Below are 27,877 nucleotides of genomic sequence, written 5' to 3'. Positions count from 1 at the left end.
GCTTTTGTGATTCAACAGACCTGCTCATTGTGCGAGGAAAACGATACTCTACTCCCATTCACTCCCGTCACAATAAAAATCTGAGCCTTTTTTTTCAGAGCTGGTTGAGCTTACAATATCCATCCGCTTCTCTTTTTTCCTGCTTTGCATTCATTTTGGCTATTGTACTTATGTTCCCAGTTTTGTCCCACAGATTGAGGAACAATAGAGTGTGAAACTTAACTCAATGAAGGCAGTGAGGCAGTACAAATCAAACTTAAAAGCAGCAGAAATCAGTGAGATGTTTATCTCTCATACTTTATGTTTCTGTGTGAACACTATCCAAAAACTACACTAGTCTAATAAATCAGATAATCAACTTCATGACAGGCATGATGATTGAATTATAAAGTGTTTCCTTGGGCTGCTCAATTTAAATCACATACATAATACCCATAACATAATGTTACATCCAGTCCTACATAATAGATGAACACCAGCTCTCCTAGTAGAGAGAGAGAGAGAGGCATCTAGAGAGGCAGTAGCTGTGGTAATCCAGCCAGGCAGGCATCCATGGCAGCCCCTACTTCCTGATGCATGAGAAGCTGCTGGAGTGGCGGCAACAACTGTTCAGCCCTATTTGATTACTAATAAGAGAGTTGTCCCCTCTGTCAGATACCAGGCATTCTCCACTAAGTAAACAGTGATTCCGTCTAGTCAAACATTAGCATTGCTGTCTCTCCCCACTCCATGGTGAGAGTTAGTTAGGCTCTATGGTGAAGATATTCCCTCCTACACACTCGTGGGCACGCACAAACGCACCCACATTCATTTTTAAGCCGTGAGATAGAGGAGTCTGAATAACAGTTATACTGTGTGGAAGGAATGTAATAGCCAATATGCAGTTTATGTTCTCTGAATATCCAAATCCTGTAATCTATGTGACATACAGTAACCTAAAGGTTCAAAGCAAAATCTCTGGCACAAACTCTTATCACAACAGAGCCCTAACCACCTTTACACACAATCTTAGCATTGCCGAACCTGAGAGAATAGTAAAAACTAGATAACAACCACTTTGATAGACAAAGAGAAAATGAGAGCCAAATATCATGATAAACACCTTAGATAATTAGGTGAATACCCCGCCCAATGCACCTGTGATTGAACACCCCTCTCCAGGTGGTGACTGCCCCTCTGAGCACAGGTACCTGGGAAAGACCCCCCCTCACCTGTTCACAGAACAATCAGCCACAGTTCCCACAGAGTGGACCATAAGGTTGGAGTCAACCCACCTGGGCACCCCAACACTGCGGAGTTCTCACTCACTCTCTTCCCAACAGAGTATAAGCCTGAATCTAACACAGGTCACAATCACAGCAGCATGGAGGAGACATGGAGCAGATCCTACCTGTCGATAATCACAGGGTCTGACGGAGTCTCGTTCCTGTTGCCGCAGCTCTTCTTGTCACAACACCGGCTAGGGGAAGAAAGAACGTTTGAGATCACAACGGTGGCTGTTACTGTTTAGAGTGAACATTAGACCCTTAAAAATGTATATTGCTTTCTGAGGCAAAACGTCATTGTGTTCAATTTGGAAACAAAAATGAATAGAGAAATAACATACACTAAATCTGTCCTTTCATGGACGCTGATAGAATAACAACATGTTGTGGTAAAGTGTTTGCCTTAGTGCTTGAGAGGAGGGAAGTAGAAGGGAGGGGAGGGGGGATTGGGCCAGGAGGCAGGAGGCAGGGGAGTCACTTTTCACAGCTTCAGCTTTTGTTTACCTCTAATTGCCAGGCTGCTATTTCTGGGGGAGATGCAAGAGGCCACCCTCAAACCAATATTTCTGCGGGGCATTTATCAATTACGGCCTCAAAAGCACTAATTTATCCTCCATCACGTTTCCACCATGTTTTCTCTAAACCTACACTATACCTCCAGTTCTTTCGTTGGAGCTTTAATTCAAACTGAAATTAAACACAACTATACTGCTGCTTCCCATTTGAAATGAAAATGTATATGGGTATAATGGCTGCAGGTCTAATTGTTATTTGATGCCATATGGCAAGGAAAGAAAGACAAAGCATTTTTCACAACATGCAGACAAGAGATAGTTTGAGTGGATATTACAATAATACTGCAAAAATATACTTAATGCTTTAGCAGAGCAAAAGACAACAGAAGAATACTCTCGTGGAGCAGGACTAGGATACTCATTACCTCATGCCTTCTTGAATGATCATAGCTTTCACTCAGTGAGTAGGTTAGACTTCTTATGCCTCTACAGAATGCAATTTCTCTTTGACACTGACAGTAAAAATTACCTCTAGAACGCACCATATTCCATGTTAGATTTGGGCGATATTTAGGGAGACCTCTTCTACGTTTTGTGCCTTTAATGACTAGATCATTCAAGACTGTGCAATTTTGGTGCTTATTTATGATATATCAATAAATAATCATAGTATGGCAAAAAAAAAAACAAGGCTTTGTTTATTCATTTACACTTAATTTTCAACATATTGATACAGCCTAACTAATAAAACTGCACAGTTTATACTCAAATAGAGTATAGGCTAGTTTTGCACATCACGATATATCCTCTTCATGATATATAATCAATGTCAAATATCACCATATTCGATTTAATGATATATGGATAAACCCTATTCCACGTGTCACAAATAAGTGATGGATGCATGTAAACAATTTTGTGTGAGTGATGAGTTTATGTAGACTTATTAAAAAGGCAAATCATTCTCAGTTCTAGGTTAATGCACTTGCTTTCAAACAACTTGAACAATGCGACAGTACAACAGAAGAAAGGTTAACCGACAGTATCCGAATTCAATTCTCACAAATCTCACAATGAGCGCAACAATAAACAACATAAAACGTTGTTCCTTTTAGTATCAACGACACCACTGAATAGCAGCAGAACATGAGAGCTTGAGATTTACCTCGTTAAATGACGCAAAAAAAGTTCGCAGGTGGGATCAACCAAGGCCTGACTCCATGTTTTGAGGCGCAGACTCACTGGCATCAGACTAATATTAATATATTCACCAAGAGACCCTGTAGGCTACAACTTCCCTGGGTACCAGTCTGTTTGTATTCCACTACTTGTAGGCCTTCTCCGTGTACGCCAATATGATAAACAAGTATGGGGAGAAAATATAGAAATGTACTGTATACTTCTTTAACAACGATGAGCTTGTGGAGAGAAAAAAAACTTACCTGCACATAATTTCGTGCGTAAGAAGAACTCTGCACATTTCAGGGTTTTTGTCTTGACCCTCATATATAATCGCCTTTGAAAAAAATAAAGACACAAATATGTAGGCTACATTAAATACATATAATGAGCAACTGTATATAATCATCTTTACAGTAGCCTAAATATAAACGGCATTTAAAACCGAATAGTCAAAAACAAGTGCCTCCAAAAAACAACTAAACTACTGTTATTGGTAAAAAAAATCAATAATGTCGTCACTGCTGCAAAACTAACACTGTGATACATTTTCAATAAGTGTCATGACGTAGGCCTAAGCCTATGAAATGAATAACATGTTACAATGTTGGTCCAATGATAATAACAGAAGGTGATGATGGTGATAATGATGATGATAATAATAATAACAATAATAATAATAATAATAAGTATAATATGTATAATATAACAACGTATATATTTTTTTGTTATAACATTATATTAAGAACCGTTTTTAGGGGGAGTTTTTCATAAGGGACGATCCAATGACGTGTCATCAATATGGTTATAATCTGCAGATATTTGGGGGAAAGTGTTAATGGGCAATCTGTTGTTTATTTTTGAGCTGCTAACAATGATCTTTCTGTGGATAAAAAGCGGTGTCTGGCGGTGCGGTTGAGTAATTTTTGAGCATTGGCTGAAACAGATGGTGTGCAGCTATCAGTTGTGCCGCTCTCCCTCCCTCGGTTCCTCCCTCCCTCTATTCTGAAGAGTCGCTTTGCTCCCCTTTATTGAACTAGACTACCTAGCGCAAAGACAGACGCATGTTATACGGCACTGTAACGTGCCTTGTTTTTAGTAGGCCTATAGCACTTCTATATTATATTGAAGACAGTTTGAATGTGTGGCCTATGATAAGGAGAAAAAAATACACAATTACACTCCGAAATGTTGACGTCCTATTCTTTCTGGGAAGGAACCCCACTTGACTTTTTGACAGCTTTGTTTTTGTTTGATGAGCACCGGGCGATTATATATACTGGTTTGATTTATGTCGATATTTGCAGCTGCAGAAACGGAGAAATCCATAAACTGCTTGTTCTGCGTCATTGACTCGGATCATTCGCAGAGGAATTTTCACTCGGAGTGGTGGAAGCTTTAACGGCTCTATTTAAATGGGTCTGCTGTAACCCTCGGTAAATTAGTAGTAATAACAACCACCATGGTGGAAAAGTCTAAAATAATAACTTTTTCTTTTTTCCCTGGTTACCATCATGTGATGAGATTTTGGATTTAATTTCGTGAATTTTTCTACGAGTGAAAGTGTTTCAGCTACGTGAGCTTTTTCAAAAACTCTTCCCAAACATTAGATATGTTTAATATGGGTCATGGGTCAAGCTTAGCAACATGCCTAAAAATCACAGATTAGAATAAGGGACTCAACAAGACAACACGACTACTTGTAACTCCATATCAATACAATAGCCCAGGCCTACTTTATTTTACAATAGCCTATCATATCTTATATGTAAAAATAAATAGGCAAAACAAAATCCATTATATCATTATCGGCAGAAAGTAACGACATTACAAACCAACAATCATAATTTATATTGTATAGGTACACAATTGTAGGCTAAGTTAATGGTAACTTAGTGCTTGATTAATTTGACTTATGAGTCGCGCAAAAACAGGATATAGGCCAACACGCAATCTATATATAAAGCCATTTCAGTCAATGCATGATTGCATAAAGAAAACCCATCTCATAAGTTATATTATGCATGTGTGATGAATTGCACAGGTTGTGGAGATTTGCAGAATGCAGGTGATGAATAGAAGCAATGTCTCTAGTGTAAGCAAGCTGTATGAATATAAGAGTAAAGATAGTTTACCTGCTTCGTCATGGAATCGATTAACCGTATGAAAAGATCCTGTTCTGTTCTGACGCCTGGGGAAAAAAACATGACAAGCTAAGGCAAAGGTGTAGAGCTGTGTAAGATGTACATGAATGCCGATGATAAAATTAAAAATCATTAATATAAAGTATATATATATATATATATATATATATATATATTTTTTTTTTTACTCAGAACATTTATACATCTATAATCTGCATCATAAATAATTTTACTTGGACATTTAAACAATGATTTAGAAAATAAATTAATTGTAAAGGATAATAATGATGATAACGATGATGGTGATGATGATGACAATAATAATAATCATCATCACCATCATCATCATCATCATCATCACCATCATCATAATTATTATTATTATTACTATTATTTATAGGCTTTATCTTTTGGGTAATATTGAATTTATCTAAATAATTGTTTCACTCACCATTGCTGTACAACAATTGTAGTTTGTAGTGTATCCCATTGTTAGTTTTTTCACTGTTTGGTTCCTGAAAATAATCAACATTGAGATGATGGTCAGCTGAAAATAAAGCATCTATCTATCTATCTATCTATCTATCTATCTATCTATCTATCTATCTATCTATCTATCTATCTATCTATCTATCTATCTATCTATCTATCTATCTATCTATCTATCTATCTATCTAGCTGATATTTCATCATTTTAAATGTATAATTTGTCAAAAATAAGACTTACAACCACGCTCCTGTTATCGACGAATGGGGTTAAAAATCGATATTGCACGTGACCTGCTTTATTGACCCACAGCCATCTCTAAGTACGTCAAGTTCATTTCAAAGTAAAGATGATCAAATTCAATAAACGATATTCTCATGAAGCGCTTACTTTATCTTTCTCCACAAAGTCCACATAAGCTGTCCTTTCGATCTCCACGGGTTGACCCTGTCTGTCATACAGTGCCAGGACGAAATGGAAAAAATTGGATTTTCTGAGGTTGGAAGGTGGCTGCTTTTCATAATGTGCCCGTGCCAAGCCAACACCACTGCAGGGAGAAAACAAGAGACCATCTCGGTTAAGTATCAGACACGGGAGACAGATGATGGAGCTAATGAAAACAGTGGAGATGTGGAAGCACGTTTGAGTACGAGAGATTTCTTGATTTGTCACAATAAGGGTAATCTGATGTAATGAAAGAGGGGAGAGCCGAAGGGGGACATTGGGAGACCGTAATTGATACAGAGTATTGAGGGGATTGAGGGTCGATATGAGAAATGCGTGAGAAAATCAGATGATTTGGCATGCGTACCTTTGGGCGGCTGTGTTCGCATCCACCACCCCAGCTGTGTGCATCCATGAGCGGACAGAATTCAGCCCACCCAGCGGTTCCTCCTTCATCGTTGTCCCACCCCGCGATATAGTTTCCTGAATCCCAAACATTTGGAACAATTTACGTGCAAAGAGCCTCCTGTGAAATTCGGTAAATAAACGTCCAAACGTGTTATCCTTGAGGGTTTACGGGATAAGTCGTAAATGCCGTCTGAGCCTTGCAAGGGGAAAACCAGGTCCACAGGTCTCGCCTCCCTTTTCAATCCGTCCTGGGTTGTAGCGATGTGAACAATTCTCAAAGTACTCTACTTAGTCGGTGTGGAATCCACAGACTGGAAAAGTGACTTGTTCAACAGACTATGCTTTTTTTTGTGGCTATTGTTCCTTCTTTTTGTTGTGCTTATTCACAGAAAAATTCGATAGCTGTTGTTTGTGTGTGGATGATGCTCTCAAAGTAGCGACATCCCTGAAGCACCACATCCAAAACCTTCAGGACACTTGAATAAACCACTCCTGAAATTGAAAGGTGCTGCTTCTCCAAAAGACAAGCACACGCAGAAGCTGGTCACCGTGGAGGTGTTCCCGGTACACAGGAGAGGTGGATAAGGGGCCTTTCGCGTCGTTGCAGGATGGAAGGGAACATGCAAAACTAAGCCCTCTTTCCCCGAGGACTGAAATCTTTCCCGGGAGCCAAAACTCTAAACCCACGGGAGAGGCTCAGTCAGAAAATGACGCTCATGGGGCGTAGCTTTTACCATATATGGAGCTCTGACGATTCCTGTCAAGCAGTGGCGCTCGACTGTTCGAGTATTAGCCTATAGAAGCAACCTGAGAACACTCGCTCTACTTTTCTCTTGCAATGTGGTGAGTTGATTTTTTTTCTTCAATGATATGAATTCAACGAGGTGTGACCGTCACACAACATTCATTCACTATATTAAAAACCTATTCCTGTTATGGTCATTTGTCTATTGTGAACGCGTGTTTATGGTAGGCCTACACTATATTTTTTTGAAGATTTGTAATTAGACATTTTCATATTTTTATTAGGTTATTTATTGGGAGTATAATGACACATAAGATTGATATGGCCGTCAGTGAATTCACTAATGTGGGCTATGCTAACAAAAACATTTAATAGGCATATGGTATGCCTATATAAATCATGCTTTAGAAAATAATATTTTGAAATTATTGTCTTATCTTTGTTTAATCTCACATTTAGCCTATATTGTTTAATCAAAGCGACATCGACTAAGAATCTCGATAGGAATAAGGTCTAGTCCGTAAACTGAGTGTGTTTCACTGCTATGCAGATATTAAAATATTAACAAAGCCTCCGGATGTCATTCACTCCCATGCAGAGAAAAAGTTTGTAGCTTTTTTTGGAAATTGACCACCACTCATTTACGTGTGTTCCAAATAATATTAATCAAGAAAGCATAAAGAGTGTAATTTCATTCAATTTATATTCCCTGACCTCTAATGTGACGAAGATCCGGATTGCCTTGTATAAAACATACTCGGACCATTAGGTATCTTTATTTTCATCTCGTGACAGTAGAAGTCATATGTAGTGTAATGGTTTGATTGATTGGGGGAGAGACAATGTCCGAGCCTTGGATTCAGAAAACCCTTCACATTATTGAGGGCAAATAGGTGAAGGGGGGAATGGGGGCGGAGGAGAGAGGAAGAGGTGTAGCCTACATCCTCAGAAATCTATCCATCTGGTGCTGAGGGTTAATAGCTGCTGCCAAAGATAAATGAAGAATAATCTGTTGCTTTCACCTCTTTTCAAGATCTATTGCCTTATTGCCACTTTGTATAATAAGATATATCCTTATATGTGCGTCAAAACAACACATATTTTTTAGAAGGCATGAAGGTAAATGCCCCATTAACACGTTTTTTTGCTGTAATTCTTGGCACTTCCATGAACACAAATATAAAACAGGCTGAGGAGCGGAACGGGACAAATTTGTCTGTTCATTTGAGATTGTCAACCTATCTTTCTTTACAGAACTTTGGCCTAGCCATACTGTGTGTTTTTTAACGTGGCTTCAAGTCGTTTATTAGAACTTAACCCCTAATTACACGCACCAATGCGATTTAAATCAGATTATCAAATTAGTAGACTTTGAGACAAATCCTCTTAGATCTGATATTGTTGACTGGAGAGGGAAAATGGATCTCCACACCCGTCACGTAGGTAACGATGATGTCCTGTAAGGGGGCTTTAAACCGTATTTGACAACAAATGCAGCTGCCCCGCTATTTCAGAAGACATTAAAGGAAAATGAATGCAAATCTGTGTTCAAAAGCCATCTGGACGTGGCGAGGGGCCGTCAGCTGCTCCACACACATGCGAGGAGCCTAAATCCGTCTCGACTCATTCTCCGGGATCATCTGCACTGTGGGCTTAAATCGTGAAAAATGCGCTCGCCATCATTAGGAAAATATTACAATCACACGTTCCAAAAAAAAGAATGTTCTTTGTTGATCTCCTATTTTATTACAATGTGTAAAGTTTATGGATGAAGAATCTGATATTTATTATTTCTCTATTATTTCTATCAATCAATTTGTCTTAATCAACTTTTCACATAGGCTACAACCATTTTCTGCATATTCGAACAACATTTATTGTGGCATATAGGCCTACCACATTGAAGGTAAGTGAAGACAAGATTCCTCAACAAAATCTTCATCAAACATTATTGAGAATATGGCCTATTTTATTGATCATATTAAAATGATCACATTATAAAAATGTGATGACCAAGATATGAATCCCCAAAAGCTAACATGGTGATGAAGCTGAATTTCTTCAGATCATTGGCGCGTGGCTCTTTTGTTCCATTGACTTCCAAGACCGTGTCAAGGGTGACGTCTTCTTTTTTGCTACGAATTTACGGGGCGAGGCCCTCATGATCTCAGTAAATTTACATGTAAATGGCGACATCAGCCGATGCACGTGCCACAGGCCAGCGGGCTTCCCAGATGTCAAGACAAAGTTAGACGGCCACTGCCCAGCTGTCCTGAACGGCATGGACTTTAGGACAACTATTATAATCACATGCATTGATTAGCCATCATGTTTTAACTTGATTGATTAAAGGATAAGCCACCTTTGTGAACTTTCAGCATTTTTATTATAAAAAATACACATTTACAAAATCCATGCATTAGTTTGTGATAAAACAGCCTAAAGTGTCAAATATAGGCCCAATAAACATCCCACCTATGAATTAGTTTAGAAATAGAAATATAGACTAACCGATGCATAATATGCTCATTTATTTTACTGAATAATTTTATGTTTATAAAGTTGAAATAGAAAATTCGTTTAAAAATTGCAAGGAGTTCACATTTACATCGGCCTGTCCTTCATTGCTTTATTGGTTAAATACATATAAAACCGAAATCTTTATAGACATGTCACTTGTAGCATAATTATTTGCCTTACATTTTGGACTTCATGTAGACGACATAAAGGAGTAGGCCTAACATATGCAGATAACCTAATAAAAACATTGGGCATAAGTCCTATATTATGAAAGACAATTAAATAATAATTCATAAGTAAATATGAATTGAATGGCATAACGAAAAACGCATATGGTCTACATTTAGGCCTACATTTCAGACATCTGGAAACCAAATTCCGAGCGCGTTCCCCACATTTTTTTATTAGTTTAACCTAACAAAATGTTCAGCATTTTAGAGAGAAATTAGATGAAGATATCGAAAGACTGGGAGATGCAACATAGGACAGAGTTAATAGACAGCGCCCCTCGTTGGTTACAGTGGAGATCATGTGTCGATTGGGGGCAGCTGTTCTCCTCAGTGATGCAATTAATCGAATATTCATTTTTCACGCCAACAGAATGAGCAGAGTTTGAATCGTCCCGGACAATTTTATGCAAAGGAGAATGGATTCGATTAAATTCATTGTAATAGTTTGTCTTTCTTTGAATAGGCCTACACATTATTGTTCGTACACACCTGTTTAGTACAGAAAATGGAGGCATCTGTAAGAGGAGTCTATTTCAACACAACATCCAAAAACATATGACAATTTTATTTTGTCACGCGAAAACATGGGCTTTATAAAACTTCGTAAAATGTGCACTGCCAGTTCGATTGAATCTCAAATCTGAGAAATGTATTGAGACTATTTGAGTGTAAAATGTATTATTATTGTTATTATTATTATTATATGTAGCATTTTACATTGACACAGCGAGGTCACATTTTCCTCACCAACTTTAGTTGAGAGTGGTCTTGTTAATTATGTGCAATGGTGAGTTCTGTCATTCGCCGCGTGCACAATTTGCATTTCCATTCTGCTGGAAAGGATGAGAGAGTTGCTGTGCGGTTTAGAGCCTAGCGGCGCAGTCTGCGGGCGATTCACATTTTAAAAAGGCGAGAGAAATTAAATAAGAAAACGAGACCACTTCAGGGCTATTAACATCTAAAATATCCCATGGAAATTGAGCCCCAAAAAACAGCATGACCATTCCCTATTTACACCGCTATAAAATCCCATCTTGAAATATTCCCATCACTAGAATTAGGCGTAGGCCCTGAAATTAGGCCTCTGAAATTGTCACACAACAAAGTTGTCCTTTCAGCTATTTCGATTTCTTTATGAACAATAGTGTAGATGGTATAGGTACTAGGCAACTTCAAACCTGTTTTTACTCATCTGCAATAAACAATGAAAAACTCATACTCAAATAATAACTTCCATTGCCAATCGAGAACTTAGACATACAGTACATGCCAACAAAGCATTTACAGTCCTTTTGCCAAAGAGATGCTACCATGTATTGTGTAGGGTTCCCTCTTAGAATCTAGAGATCCTTGTTTTGCTCATTGAGCCACTTGATTGACTAGCTGTTCTATGGTGATATTGCCCCACCTACAGGAGTCTGCAAAATTCTCCAAGATTATAGAAAGGAATTTAGAGTTCAGTTTTCAGAGAAGATTCACAAGGCACTCTATGAACGCTCATAATAGGAGGCTATTCGGATACTCTGTATCACCAGACCACTTATCACCACAGATATACACAGACCGAACAACATTCACAGTCATTTCAATTTAGAAAAAGTAACCATACTTGAAATGTACTGGGTGTGCAGAGGATGTGACAGTATGGCTCGCTAGAAGTCAAATGTTCTTCAGCTGATATCCACAGGTTGCTCTTCAGTTAGTTTATAGTCATGGGCATCTTGTTAGATTAATTCAATCTGGGGAAATAATAAAATCGTATGAGAACTTCAACCATTAATCCTAGATGTTTTCTTAAATCTACGTTGAACCTTCTGTCAAATGATGCATTCACTTTGTCTTTCATACTCAACCATGGTTGCACTATTTCATCGATAGCTGTTTGGTGGCACATGATACTCAATTCTGTGATTGTACCTTTGTGTTAAATGGTGAGATTAACTTTAATTCAATAAAGCTTTAATAGAAAAACACAAAGACACACAATGGAAAGATCTCACCCTTATCAGAGAGCCATAATACAATTCAAAACAGCTCAAATGATAAACACCTACAGCTGAAATGAAAGCTGAAATATAAGTGTTTTTATGACCAGGAATGATAATGATAATGTCAGAAGACAGAGACGGGGTCAAGGTGAAAGCAGCACAGCAAAACTAAAAATAATCCCACCTTCAGTATTCTCCTGCAGAGTGCAGATGAGTGTTACTGGCTAGGAACCTTTTTGCTGCAACAAAGGGGTAAAACAGTGGAGGTAAATGAAATTACAACACAAGCCAGTTTTTGCAATCTATGTGTAAGAGCTGAGTCCCTATTTTCCAACCTATCCTTTCCCCTTGCTATTGGATGTGGTGCAAATTGTATAATGCTGCTCTTTGTTCTACAGAGTCAAGCCACATGAATAGCCGTCCTGAGCACACACACAAACACACACTGACAAACTGATCATCTTAAAAAAGCAACGCCCTGGTGCTCACTTGGCCTACTTTCCACGGCATGCAGCAGCAGTAGCAGCAGCAGCAGAGGGACGTGGGAAGAGAAGGAAAAGCATTCAGGAGCTCTCTGGGAAGAATACTTCATACCCCATGTATACAGTCATTGAACACTGGCCACCTCACATTCTGTTTATATACTATTGTTTACTCACTGTGTATGCATATACTGTATTCTCAACATAGCTCATCCTAATTTGCCAACTACTGTCCATACAATTTTTTTCCAAATTACAGTGCCTTCAGAAAGTATGCATACCCCTCGACGTATTCCACATTTTGTTGTGTTACAGACTGAATTAAAAATGTATTAAATAAATACAAATCTCACTCATCTACACACAATACCCCATAATGACATAGTGAAAACATGTTTTTAGAAATTGTTGCAAATGTATTGAAAATGAAATACAGAGGTATATAATTTACATAAGCATTCACACCCATGAGTCAATATGAGTCTTTCTGTGTGAGTCTTTCTGTGCATTCACACCCATGAGTCTTTCTGTGTAAGTCTCTAAGACACTGGTTCTCAATCCTGGTCCTGGGGGCCCAAAGGGGTGCACATCTTTTTTTTGCCCCAGCACTACACAGCTGATTCAAATGATCAACTCATCAAAAGGCTTTGATGATTTGAATCAGGTGTGTAAGTGCTAGGGCAAAAACAAAAATCTGCACCCTTTGGGTCCCCAGGACCAGCATTGAGAACCACTGCTTTAAGAGCTTTCCACACCTGGATTGTGCAACATTTTCCCATTATTGTTTTCAAAATTCTTTAAGCGCTGTCAAATTGGTTGTTCATCATTGCTAGACATCCATTTTCAGGTCTTGCCATATATTTTCAAGTAGATTTAAGTAAAACATCTAACTCGGCCACTCATGAACACCACTGGCTTCTTGGTAAGCAACTCCAGTGTAGATTTGGCCTTGTGTTTTAAGTTATTGTCCTGCTGAAATGTGAATTCATCTCACTGTGTCTGGTGAAAGCAGACTGAAGCAGGTTTTCCTCTAGGATTTTCCTGTGCTTAGCTCCATTCCGTTTCTTTTTTATCCTGAAAAGCTTCCCAGCCCTGAACGATTATAAGCATACTCATAACATGATGCAGCTGACACTATGCTTGAAAATATTGAGAGTGATACTCAGAAATGTGTTGTATTGTATTTGCCCCCAAAATAACACTTTGTATTCAGGACAAAAAGTTAATTGCTTTGCCACATTTTTTAAAATAATTACTTTAGTGCCTTGTTGCAAACAAAATGCATGTTTGGAATATTTTTATTCTGTATAAGCTTCCTTATTTTCACTCTGTCATTTAGGTTAGTATTGTGGAGTAACTACAATGTTATTGATCCATACTCAGTTTTCTCCTATCACAGACATTACACTTTGTAACTGTTTTATAGTCACCATTGGCCTGATGGTGAAATCCCTGAGTGTTTCCCTTCCTCTCTGGCAACTGGGTTAGGAAGGATGCCTGTATCTTTGTATTAATGAGTGTATTAATACACCATCCAAACTGTAATTATTAACTTCACCATGCTCAAAGGGATATTCAATGGCAGCTTTTTTTAATTTGTATCTACCAATAGGTGCCCTTCTTTACGAGGAATTGGAAAACCTACCTGGTCTTTGTGGTTGAATCTTACATATTATTTTTTATGTGTGGTGTAGGGATGAGGTAGTCATTCAAAATCATGTTAAGCACTATTATTGCACACCGAGTCAGTCCATGCAACTTGTTATGCGACTAGTAAAGCACATTTTTACTTATTAACTTGTTTAGGCTTGCCATAACAAAGGGGTGGAATACTTATTGACACAAGACATTTCAGCTTTTCATTTTTTTATTAATTTGTAAAAAAATTGAAAACATCATTTCAATTTGACATTATGAGGTATTCTGTGTAGGCCAGTGACCCCAAAAATATCTAAATGTAATCAATTTTAATATCAGGCTGTAACGCAAAAAAAGTCTAGGGGTATGAATACTTTCTGAATGCACTGTATATACTGTCTATACACATCACATATACAGCACCAGTCAAAAGTTTGGACACACCTACTCATTCAAGGGTTTTACTTTATTTTTACTATTTTATATATTGTAGAATAATAGTGAAGACATCAAAACTATGAAATAATTATTCAAAGTAGCCACCCTTTGCCTTGATGACAGCTCTGCACACTCTTGGTATTCTCTCAACCTGCTCCACCTGGAATGCTTTTCAAACAGTCTTGAATGATTTCCCATACATGCTGAGAACTTGTTGGTTGCTTTTCCTTCACTCTGCGGTACAACTCATCCCAAACCATCACAATTTGGATGAGGACGGGTGATTGTCGAGGTCATATGATGCAGCATTCCATCACTCTTCTTCTTGGTCAAAAAGCCCTTTTTAAATGAGTATTTATTTTTTAATTTAACCTTTATTTAACTAGGCAAGTCAGTTAAGAAAAAAATCTTATTTACAATGATGGCCTACCCCGACCAAACCTGGAACAATTGTGCGCAGCCTGGATTTGAACAGGGGACTGTAGTGACACCTTTTGCACTGAGATGCAGTGCCTTAGACTGCTGCGCCATTCGGGAGCCCTTAGACAGCTTGGAGGTGTGTTGGGTCATTGTCCTGTTGAAAAATTAATGATAGTCCCACAAAGCGCAAACCAGATTGGATGGCTTATCACTGCAAAATGCTGTGGTAGCCATGCTGGTTAAGTGTTCCTTGAATTCTTTATAAATCATAGACAGTGTCACTAGCAAAGCACCCCAACACCATCACACCTCCTCCTCCAAGCTTCACGGTGGGAACCACACACGCGGAGATCATCCGTTCACCTACTCTGCGTCTCACAAAGACACGGCGGTTAGAACCAAAAATCGCACATTTGGTTTCTTAACAACAATTCGACCATGAAGGCCTGATTCACGCAGTCTCCTCTGAACAGTTAATGTTGAGATGTGTCTGTTACTTGAACTATGTGAAGCATTTATTTGGGCTGAAATCTCTGAGGCTGGTAACTCTAATGAACGTATCCCCTGCAGCAGAGGTAACTCTGGGTCTTCCTATCCTATGGCGCTCCTCATGAGAGCTTGAAGAACTTGAAGAAACGTTCAAAGTTCTTGAAATTTTCCATATTGACTGACCTTCATGTCCTAAAGTCATGATGGATTGTCATTTCTCTTTGCTTATTTGAGCTGTTCTTGCCATAATATGGACTTGGTCTTTTACCAAATAGGGCTATCTTCTGTATACCACCCCTACCTTGTCACAACACAACTGATTGTCTCAAACACAATAAGAAGGAAAGAAATTCCACAAATTAACTTTTAACAATCAATCAATGAAATGTATTTATCAAGCTCTTTTTACATCAGCCAGTCACAAAGCACTATACAGAAACCCAGCCTAAAACCCCAAACAGCATGTAATGCAGATGTAGAAGCACGGTGGCTAGGAAAAACTCCCTAGAAAGGCACGAACCTAGGAAGAAACCTAGAGAGGAACCAGACTCTGAGGGGTGGCCAGTCCTCTCCTGGCTGTGCCAGGTGGAGATGACCTGTTAATTGAAATGCATTCCAGGTGACTACCTCATGAAGCTGGTTGAGAGAATGCCAAGATTATGCAAAGCTGTCATCAAGGCAAAGAGTGGCTACTTTGAAGAATCTCAAATATAAAATACATTTTGATTTGTTGAACACTTTTTTGGTTACTACAGTGAGGGAAAAAAGTATTTGATCCCCTGCTGATTTTGTACGTTTGCCCACTGACAAAGAAATGATCAGTCTATAATTTTAATGGTAGGTTTATTTGAACAGTGAGAGACAGAATAACAACAAAATATTCCAGAAAAACGCATGTCAAAAATGTTATAAATTGATTTGCATTTTAATGAGGGAAATAAGTATTTGACCCCCTCTCAATCAGAAAGATTTCTGGCTCCCAGGTGTCTTTTATACAGGTAACGAGCTGAGATTAGGAGCACACTCTTAAAGGGAGTGCTCCTAATCTCAGCTTGTTACCTTTATGAAATGCATCTGTCCACAGAAGCAATTAATCAATCAGATTCCAAACTCTCCACCATGGCCAAGACCAAAGAGCTCTCCAAGGATGTCAGGGACAAGATTGTAGACCTACACAAGGCTGGAATGGGCTACAAGACCATCGCCAAGCAGCTTGGTGAAAAGGTGACAACAGTTGGTGAGATTATTCGCAAATGTAAGAAACACAAAAGAACTGTCAATCTCCCTCGGCCTGGGGATCCATACAAGATCTCACCTCGTGGAGTTGCAATGATCATGAGAACGGTGAGGAATCAGCCCAGAACGACACGGGAGGATCTTGTCAATGATCTCAAGGTAGCTGGGACCATAGTCACCAAGAAAACAATTGGTAACACACTACGCCGTGAATGACTTAAATCCTGCAGCGCCCGCAAGGTCCCCCTGCTTAAGAAAGCACATATACATGCCCGTCTGAAGTTTGCCAATGAACATCTGAATGATTCAGAGGACAACTGGGTGAAAGTGTTGTGGTCAGATGAGACCAAAATGGAGCTCTTTGGCATCAACTCAACTCGCTGTGTTTGGAGGAGGAGGAATGCTGCCTATGACTCCAAGAACACCATCCCCACCGTCAAACATGGAGGTGGAAACATTATGCTTTGGGGGTGTTTTTCTGCTAAGGGGACAGGACAACTTCATCACATCAAAGGGACGATGGACGGGGCCATGAACTGTCAAATCTTGGGTGAGAACCTCCTTCCCTCAGCCAGGGCATTGAAAATGTGTATTCCAGCATGACAATGACCCAAAACACACGGCCAAGGCAACAAAGGAGTGGCTCAAGAAGAAGCACATTAAGGTCCTGGAGTGGCCTAGCCAGTCTCCAGACCTTAATCCCATAGAAAATCTGTGGATGGAGCTGAAGGTTCGAGTTGCCAAACGTCAGCCTCGAAACCTTAATGACTTGGAGAAGATCTGCAAAGAGGAGTGGGACAAAATCCCTCTTGAGATGTGTGCAAACCTGTTGGCCAACTACAAGAAACGTCTGACCTCTGTGATTGCCAACAAGGGTTTTGCCACCAAGTATTAAATAATGTTTTGCAGAGGGGGTCAAATACTTATTTCCCTCATTAAAATGCAAATCATTTTATAACATTTTTGACATGCTACCATTACCTACCATTAAAATTATAGACTGATAATTTCTTTGTAAGTGGGCAAATGTACAAAATCAGCAGGGGATCAAATACTTTTTTCCCTCACTGTACATGATTCCATATGTGTTATTTCATAGTTTTGATGTCTTCACTAGTATTCTACAATGTAGAAAATAGTAAAAATAAATAAAAACCCTTGAATGAGTAACTGTGTCCAAACTTTTGACTGGTACTGTGCATATATATATATATCCACTGTATTTCTGGATGCTAACTCTAATTTATCGAGTCTGGATTGCTAATTGGACTCATTCTGTCATTTCTTGATTTCTTTTTTAGATTTTGGATTGTTTGTGTATTTGTATTGTATTTGGAGACATTCTATTGCACTGTTGGAGCTAGTAACATAAGCATTTCACTGCACCTGCTATGACACCTGCAAGTCTGTGTACACGATCAATAAACTTTGATTTGATTTGAATGTGGTGTACATAAACAAAATCTATAGGTGGTCAATATTTGCCCCAGATACATACTGTACTCACTAGCTTATTTGTTTGCTTCTTTGAATTTGCATAAAGATTATGTCGATTCTAAAACAAGCTAACTCCAACAGTGGGATTGATTCATTCCTGTTGGATTTTATAGTATTATGACATATTCTCACCATCTGTTATTCCATATGAAAGCCTATCAATCTGACTAAGAGTGTCCTTTCAATTTGATAATAGAGATCAATCTTAAGCATCTTGTTCATGTTGGTCAATTCTGAAAAGTGCAAAAAATCTGCGATACAGAATACAGAAATAGGTTTACACGTTCTATGGTCTGTTTGCACTAAAGTAACCATCCTTGTAATTCACAAACAGACTTGCCCAAACTCTGTTAATCTGCGTCTCCCAGTACACCGTCTAACCAAATGTCGACATCTGTGAGGGTGTGCATAAGGAAAAGCTCCTTTGAGAAACGGGATGATAATCTTAGTTCCCCTTGATTTTAGTTGGCCCATGGGGCTATGAAAGACAGATGCAGAAATCCTGTGTAAACATACCAAGCTAACTTTACAGTGGAACTGCAACATAGAGGGAAACAGTGCATTTATGTGAGTCCATTAAACCACTCATTAGACACTTTGAATGTTTACTAAACTATAGTTTTTGGATACTTTGGATGCAAACATTCAAAGTGTCTAATGAGGGGTTTGAGTCAGACAGTTTGACATGAGATAATCTGTGTGCTGTTAAGCTTTGTCAACAGTCCACATTGATTAACAAGAAGGTGCAGAGACTGCATTAATGCCTGTACAAGGCTACACAAGGACACAATAGACCCATAAAATCCAATAAACGAATTAACAGTGAACTTTGAAAAAAAAAATTCTAAAGAAAAATCCTTTGCATCTGTTTCTATCAGGTGCGTCTGTCTTTCGCAAACCACGTACACACGTGCGAGCACGCACGCACAAACATACACACACACACACCGACAGGTTGTTTAAGATGACTTTTTCTATCATAATATTCATACTGTATGAAGCACTTCTCAGGCTGTTAGTTGTAGTTGTTTCAGCTCAACATATGCTGCTTTCCAAATTCATGTCACAATACAAAGAATGTGAATGCTGTTGCTGTGACATTACATCTTGGATTAAAGGGACATATTTAGGTAACATGAAAGAAGAAAGAAACGGTTTCATCACAGAGATCATAAAATGGTGTCGTGAGTAGTCTTTTGTCCCGCACCATAAGAGAGTTCTGTCACTAAAGGGAAGGACAAAAGCAAGAAGGCGCCACGGGTATAAGGTTTCCCTGAGCAACAATGATGAAAGTTTCAACTTGCAGCACATGGGTGTAACTTTAACTGGAATAATGTGGATCAAAGACTCACAAAGTGGGTGGAAATGCTGGAGGAGTGTCTGTGTTCGAGTAAAGGATACGTTCACCAGAGAGAAAGAGAGACTTCGTTTGTGAAACGCAGATGGAGAAACTGTACTTAATTACCGAGACAGACTGTGTTTGTGCTCCTTAAGCTACTTAATTCAATTAGCAATATTATTAACATTGTATAACATTTGTGACATCATTTACACTGGTGTTATTTAAATGATTTATTCAAGTAAATTGGTGACAAAATAACAGTGCAACTTATTGTACTTTATACAACATTTTAAAATATATTAGCATCAGAAAAACATGTAGCTACAGTATGCTGCCAAGCACATTACAGTAATGACAGAGTACAGCACTAAGTACAAACACCATCTGATAAGCCACAGGTTTATCAAGCTGCATTTCTTCAATAAAGAACCATTCAAAATGAGTGTTTGTTCCCTGAAATCCTGTCAGAAATGTGGTCTTGAAGTCTGTGGTGTACATGAACTCATCAGGGTGGACCAGTTCAATGTGGAAGTGTAACCTTTTCACTGCGATTGAACCTGCACATACAAGTGTTATGAAATGTCCCTGTGGCCCCCTGATCTTTTGACATGGATTTGAAGACTTGCTACTTTATTAACTACTAAGCCCTTTATGCTTGTCCTATATTGTGGCATGTTACGAGCCAATACTTCATTGTCTAGCATTATTGAGAGTCAGGGTACACACAATCTCCACCATTTCCCCAGAGTGAGGTCATGGCGGTAGGAAGAAGAGAAGATCCAAGTGCAATTTAACCCCTCTTTTTTCTTATCTGTTGTTATAACAGAAGGATTCCAATAGGCCAGGGGATGGATTGACCTTTTTCGGGTGCCGTTAATTCAAAATTAAAACAAAGATATTTTCAGGACTTCAGTATTTGCTTTATCTTTACGTGATATAGTGACCATTTATGTTGATTGTCAAACAAAAAAAAAGAGGTCACAGTCCTATTGATTAATTGTTAGCACTAGAAACAACTTAAAATGTTCCCTGTAAGAAATTGTCTTAAAAGTAGGTGAGATGAAACCAAATGTATTGGTTGCTCAATTGCATGGGTGGAATATGTTCATCTGAACATGTCATATACATAATGGTATTTAAAGAGTGTCTTGATTGGTCCTCCCTGTTTCTGCAAAGTTTCTCAATGAGTCAAGTACACTAGCAGTTGATTCTTACCATACATACTGACCCATATGAATTGAAGGCAGTAAGTTGTTGACATTGTTTTAGACTGATCTTTCAAATGGCCTGTATGCTATAAGAGGGCTATAGCTGTAAGGACTGTGAATAGTCAGTGACATAACGCCATCTAGTGGAATACAATATGCTAAAGGCAATTACAGTCTCTTCTATCTTGATGAAACTACAGTAGAGCATGAACATACAGTACCATTATGGAGTTTTACAAGTTTCACAATGTCTTGTGTGTGATTTAATAAAGCAGAAGAAGAGTACATACAGCAGCTACAAGTGCAGGTAATTATATACCCTACACATAGTCTATGTAGTACTTGCGCATCTTGTGTGACCAACTGATCTTGTTAGGTAATATGAAATCAAATGTTATTTGTCACATGCAACAGGTATGGACTAACAGCGAAATGCTTACTTACGGGGTCCTTTTCCAACAATTCTAATATATGCCATTTAGCAGACGCTTTTCTTCAAAGTGAAGTCATGCGTACATACACTCACGTTCAAAAGTTTGGGGTAACTTAGAAATGTCCATGTTTTTGAAAGAAAAGCACATTTTTGTCCATTAAAATAACATCAAATTGATCAGAAATACAGTGATGACATTGTTAATGTTGTCAATGACTATTATAGCTGGAAACGAGAGATTTTTAATGGAGTATCTACATAAGCGTACAGAGGCCAATTATCAGCAACCATCACTCCTGTGTTCCAATGGCACATTGTGTTTAAAAGGCTAATTGATCATTAGAAAACACTTTTGCAATTATGTTAGCACAGCTGAAACTGTTGTTCTGATTATAGAAGCAATAAAACTGGCCTTCTTTAGACCAGTTTAGTACCTGGTGCATCAACATTTGTGGGTTCGATTACATGCTCAAAATGGCCAGAAACAAAGACCTTTCTTCTGAAACTCATCAGTCTATTCTTGTTCTGAGAAATGAAGGCTATTCCATGTGATAAATTGGCAAGAAACTGAAGATCTCATACAATGCTGTGTACTACTCCCTTCACAGAACAGAGCAAACTGGCTATAACCAGAATAGAAAGAGGAGTGGGAGGCCCCGGTGCACAACTGAGGAAGAGGACAAGTACATTAGAGTGTCTAGTTTGAGAAACAGATGCCTCACAAGTCCTCAACTGACAGCTTCATTAAATAGGACCCGCGAAACACCAGTCTCGGGACTCCCGAGTGGCGCAGTAGTCTGAGGCACTGCATCGCAGTGCTAGCTGTGCCACTAGAGATTCTGTGTTCGAGTCCAGGCTCTCTCGCAGCTGGCCGCGACCGGGTGACCCATGGGGCGATGTGCAATTGGCCCAGCGTCGTCTGGGTTAGGGGAGGGTTTGGCCGGCAGGGATGTCCTTGTCCCATCGCGCACTAGCGACTCCTTGGTGGGCCGGGCGCAGTGCACGCTGACACGGTCGCCAGATGTACGGTGTTTCCTCCGACACATTAGTGTGACTAGCTTCCAGGTTAAGTGGGCATGTGTCAAGAAGCAGTGTGGCTTGGTTGGGTTATGTTTCGGAGGACACACGGCTCTTGACCTTCGCCTCTTCTGAGTCCGTACAGGAGCTGCAGCGATGAGACAAGACTGTAACTACCAATTGGATACCACAAAATAAAAAATAAAAAACACCAGTATTGACGTCAACAGTGAAGAGGCAACTCCGAGATGCTGGCCTTCTAGGCAGAGTTGCAAAGAAAAAGCCATATCTCAGACTGGCCAATAAAAATAAAAGATTAAGTTTGGAAAAAGAACACAGACACTGGACAGAGGAACTCTGCCTAGTAGGCCAGCATTCCAGAGTCGCCTCTTCACAGTTGACATTGAGACTGGTGTTTCGCGGGCACTATTTAATGAAGCAGCCAGTTGAGGACTTGTGAGGCATCTGTTTCTCAAACTAGACACTCTAATGTACTTGTCCTCTTGCTCAGTTGTGCACCGGGGCCTCCCACTCCTCTTCCTATTCTGGTTATAGCCAGTTTGCGCTGTTCTGTGAAGGGAGTAGTAGACAGCGTTGTACGAGATCTTCAGTTTCTTGCCAATTTCTCGCATGGAATAGCCTTCATTTCTCAGAACAATAGACTGACGAGTTTCAGAAGAAAGGTCTTTATTTCTAGCCATTTTGTGCCTGTAATCGAACCCACAAATACTGATGTTCCAGATACTCAACTAGTCTAAAGAAGGCCAGTTTTATTGCTTCTTTAATCAGAACAACAGTTTTCAGCTGTGCTAACATAACTGCAAAAGTGTTTTCTAATGATCAATTAGCCTTTTAAAATAATAAACCTGGATTAGCTAACACAACGTGCCATTGGAACACAGGAGTGATGGTTGCTGATAATGGGCCTCTGTTCGCCTATGTAGATATTCCATTAAAAAGCAGCCGTTTCCAGCTGCAATAGTCATTGACAACATTAACAATGTCTACACTGTATTTCTGATCAATTTGATGTTATTTTAATGGACAAAAAATTTGCTTTTCTTTCAAAAACAAGGACATTTCTAAGTGACCCCAAACTTTTGAACAGTAGTGTACGTTTTAAGTATGGATGGTCCTGGGAATTAAACACACTATCCTGATGTAGCAAGTACCATTCTTTACCAACTGAGCTACAGAAGACCACTGATTCAAAGAAATAAATAAAGAAACAAACAGAATATTATCTTACAAGCTGTTATAGCGACCCATAGGGCTCTTTAGTAGGTCTGCAGCGAGGACAGTTTTGAAGGCAATGCATATATTTACTCTGCCGTCAAGGCCAATTTAACAAGCCAGACCAATATCAAATCCTCAGGCCTCATGTATCTCTCAGTTTCTCCTCTCTGCTTGCAAGAGGAGAGTAGAAAAAAACAAAAATTGAGAAAGAATATGAAAAACACAGAAGCCAAACAAGAGTCAGTACTGAATAATTGATTGTGTTTGTCTTTGCTGTTGTATGTGAAGACCGAGGGTTGGACAGAGCTCATGCCCATGAGCTGACCAGACAGGTCCAGTCGATTGCGTCTGAGACTGACCAGGGGCAAGGGGGAGGGGTTGGTGGAATGGAGGACTGGGGCAACAGTGAATCCAGAAGGTTTAATTGATCTCTGTGATACTCTATTGTGTGTTTTCATTTAGCTGCTCAAGTGACCAGAGGCTTCTTCACCGGGGCACAAAACACTGAATATTGTATACATTAGCCTCCACAAGTATACCGTTAGTCTCTCTCGACAAACATTCATACACATCTAGCTTGAGATTTTTAATGGCTCATGAGAATAGCATACCAAGGTGGTTTAACATGATGGTTAAAATTTACTTGATACTGATCAGATGCTTTTTTCTAATTGCACAACTGTATGGTTTAGTCAAAAAAGGAAAGTATGTTATGACGCTTGGTTGCATTAATAGATAATAGAAACACCTACCTAAGGGAATCGTATGTGTATGCAGTCATGTAGTATGAAAAGATACCCATTGACGACTATGGAGTGAGACAAGGTTGTTGCTGAGGGGCCTAAGTAACACACAGTAAGCTGTGTTCTAAGAGAAAAACAATGTACATTTACCTTTATTGTGAGTGTGCCAGTAATGAGGCATATTGTTCTGGGGAAAATGGCAACTTCTCCTGAGGCGCCATGTCTACTGAATGTGGCCCTGATCCTTCACCAATCAATCTCTCTAGGTTGCCCACAGCCAGAGAATGCCACGACACCACATGTTTGCCTTGCATCATAGTAACAAGTTAACACACAGACAGCAGAGTAACCATCCTCAAGCAGCCTCCAGCTTTCCTATAATTAATTCCCAAAGGCATGGGGAACTATCGAAGTCAACTATCAAAGAGTTAAATGGAGGCGTGGAAAAAAGTCAATACCTCTCGTTATACCTTACAGAGGTGAAGGAACCCCATATGCACGCACACATATGCACGCACACACACACACATGCACACACACAGACACATAGGCTTTTGAAAAATGAAACCCTGGACTATTATAGTAAACATTATTGCTGCCTTGTATGAAGATGTGAAATTGGTGTTTTTAATTTATGACCCATCAAATGAGTGGAGATTTTTGAGTGAAGAAATCAATTAAAATAACTTAGAATAATGTATCCAAATGTCCACTAGATGTCCCTTGTGCACCATGTAACACAGTAGGCTGTATCTCTCCAAAGTGGGACTCAAATGAATAAAATGTTTTGTTTTGATAGGCTTAAAGTAACTGTTCAGTTAAAATCTTGTTTAAAAGCTCATAATCTGTCAACCCTCATTCTACTAATTTATTTTAAATTACCAACTGGGGTAATTTTGACCCCAAGAAAAAACTTCGGGAAAAGCAACAATTACAGACTAATCTAAACTTAATTCTTATCAAAACGTCATTAGACATGTAAATAATGTTATCAAAAAAATAACAAAACCGGAATGTTGTTTTAGCAAATATACAGTCAACTTGCATATTCTGTAAAACTAAAATAGAAATGTTTTCCTTAATAATGTGCAGCTTTTTTCCAAAGTAGGATCCACACTAGTACTAAAGAGCGGAAATTATTATTATTGTTTTATTGTCACATACACCGGACAGATGCAGTGAAATGTACCATCATTTGATTGTAGTATCATTTAGTTTTTAGAATGTTTAAGTAAATATTAATTTGACCTTATTTATGTGGTACAAACGACTGTCATTTAAAGGGGCGGTACACTAAAGTTTTAAATATAATTCATTTTATTGACATTCATCCTGAAAGAGAACGACCAAAAATATGGATTTGCTTTCTTTATTTAGTTACCCTAAAACCAACATTAGCATTGCTGCTAGTGAAACAATGGGAGTGGTAGGGCCTATGTCAGGAGGCTTCAAAAAGCATGCGCAAATCTTCAAAGTTTCTTCAAAGCAAATGTTATAGCAACCTAAATATCATATCAACTTGCACATATAGAATATTGGAGGATATTATAGGAAATCTGGTATTTAAATAACATTTTCCATATAATAACTATTTTTCAGAGAATAGACATAAACACAGCACAATGTGTACATTCAGAGGGTAGCTGGTTTCTGTATTGCAGTTCTACCAAGTATTTATACCACTGACAGACTTTTATTCACTTTTTTGACCTCAACTAAGCATGTACAGTACCAGTTAAAAGTTTGGACACACCTACTCATTCAAGGGTTTTTCTTTATTTTTACTATTTTCTACATTGTAGAATAATAGTGAAGACATCAAAACTATGAAATAACACATATCGAATCATGTAGTAATCAAAAAGGTGTTAAACAATTCAAAATATATTTCAGATTTTAGATTCTTCAAAGTAGCCACCCTTTGCCTTAATATAAGCTATACACACACTTGGCATTCTCTCAACCAGCTTCATGAGGAACGTTTTTCCAAAAGTTTTGAAGGAGTTCCCACATATGCTGTGCACTTGGCTGCTTATCCTTCACTCTGCGGTCTGACTCATCCCAAACAATCTCAATTGGATTGAGATGGGGTGATTGTGGAGGCCAGGCCATCTGATGCAGCACTCCATCACTCTCCTTCTTGGTCAAATAGCCCTTACACAGCCTGGAGGTGTTTTGGGTCATTGTCCTGTTGGAAACAAAATGATAGTCCTACTAAGCGCAAACCAGATGGGATGTCGTATCGCTGCAGAATGCTGTGGTAGCCATGCTGGTTAAGTGTGCCTTGAATTATAAATAAATCCCCAACAGTGTCACCAGCAAAGCACCCCGACAAAATCACACCTCCTCCTCCATGCTTCACGGTGGAAACCACACATGCGGAGATCTTCCGTTCACCTACTCTGTGTCTCACAAAGACACGGCGGTTGGAACCAAAAATCTAAAATATGGACTCATCAGACCAAAGGACAGATTTCCACCAGTCTAATGTCCATTGCTTGTGTGTCTTGGCCCAAGCAAGTCTCTTCTTATTATTGGTGTCCTTTAGTAGTGGTTTCTTTGCAGAAATTCGACCATGGAGGCCTGATTTACGCAGTCTCCTCTGAACAGTTGATTTTGAGATGTGTCTGTTACTTGAACTCTGTGAAGCATTTATTTGGGCTGTAATCTGAGGAGCAGTTAACACTAATGAATTTATCCTCTGCAGCAGCGGTAACTCTGGGTCATTCTTTCCTGTGGCGGTCCTCATGAGAGCCAGTTTCATCATAGCGCTTAATGGTTTTTGCAACTGTACTTGAAGAAATTTTCAAAGTTCTTGAAATGTTACATATTGACTGACCTTCATGATGGACTGTCATTTCTCTTTGCTTATTTGAGCTGTTCTTGCCATAATATGGACTTGGTCTTTTACCAAATAGGGCTATCTTCTGTATACCAACCCTACCTTGTCACAACACAACTGATTGGCTCAAACTCATTGAGAAGGAAATCAATTCTACAAATGAACTTTAAACAAGGCACACCTGTTAATAATTGAAATGCATTCTAGGTGACTACCTCATGAAGCTGGTTGAGAGAATGTCAAGAGTTTGCAAAGCTGTCATCAAGGTAAAGATTGGCTACATTGAAGAATCTCAAATATAAAATATATTTTGATTTGTTTAACACTTTTTTTGGTTACTACATGATTCCATATGTGTTATTTAATAATTTTGATGTATTCACTATTATTATACAATGTAGAAAATAGTACAAATAAAGAAAAAACATTGAATGAGTAGGTGTGTCCAAACTTTTGACTGGTACTATACATATTTTCTTTCAAGGTGAGTGGTGAGAAGAGAATCGTCCAGCCCATTGGGTGTCTCATTACATCCACATATGCCATGTCTTGAAATATGCAGACATACAGATTAAAAGTTTGCATTGTAATAGTTCTGGCAGCCAACTTTCTAGCTCCACCCATAACTACTGGACATTATTGAGTCATTGTTAGTTTACACTTAAAACATTACTCTGCCATTGTGCTGTAGAATTTGTGAATTTTGTCTCTTCTGTAATACATTTTGTACATTAGTTTACACTGGATTTAGCGTACATTTTAGTTAACTGTACTTTCGTTAGTTATGCTCCAACATTTCCTCCATCTTATACCAACATCAGTTATTTTTAAGACTTCCAATAGTTTATATTCTAACAGATTGTCAGTTGGATATGATCTCTGCAAGGTTTTGTATATCTTACCTATCATATGAACATCCTTCTGTGACTCA

The 27,877-nt window shown here is 38.8% G+C and overlaps 1 protein-coding gene across 16 annotated transcripts in view; it reads right to left on the bottom strand.

Annotated features, from left to right (window-relative positions):
• LOC106607303 (transcription factor COE3) overlaps positions 1–7,089 on the bottom strand; it is a 71,926-nt gene extending 64,837 nt beyond the window's left edge. For 6 of the 16 annotated variants that reach the window (XM_014204184.2, XM_014204281.2, XM_014204290.2 and 3 more), the window contains exons 1-6: positions 6,402–7,088; positions 5,981–6,137; positions 5,555–5,618; positions 5,095–5,150; positions 3,223–3,296; positions 1,391–1,459 (exon numbers count right to left, since the gene is read on the bottom strand). In XM_014204184.2, coding sequence (XP_014059659.1) covers positions 1,391–1,459; positions 3,223–3,296; positions 5,095–5,150; positions 5,555–5,618; positions 5,981–6,137; positions 6,402–6,532 — 551 coding nt within the window. In that variant the 5' untranslated portion in view covers positions 6,533–7,088. Of the gene's footprint in view, positions 1–1,390; positions 1,460–3,222; positions 3,297–5,094; positions 5,151–5,554; positions 5,619–5,980; positions 6,138–6,401 lie in introns of all 16 variants that reach the window. The other 10 variants (XM_014204148.2, XM_014204174.2, XM_014204271.2 and 7 more) reach the window with 5 other exon arrangements.
• Between the last annotated feature and the right edge of the window lie 20,788 nt (positions 7,090–27,877).

Source organism: Salmo salar, chromosome ssa01 (assembly GCF_905237065.1).
Source record: "Salmo salar chromosome ssa01, Ssal_v3.1, whole genome shotgun sequence".
In the NCBI taxonomy this organism is placed as follows: domain Eukaryota; kingdom Metazoa; phylum Chordata; class Actinopteri; order Salmoniformes; family Salmonidae; genus Salmo; species Salmo salar.
This window is presented reverse-complemented; position numbering and strand designations above follow the sequence as displayed.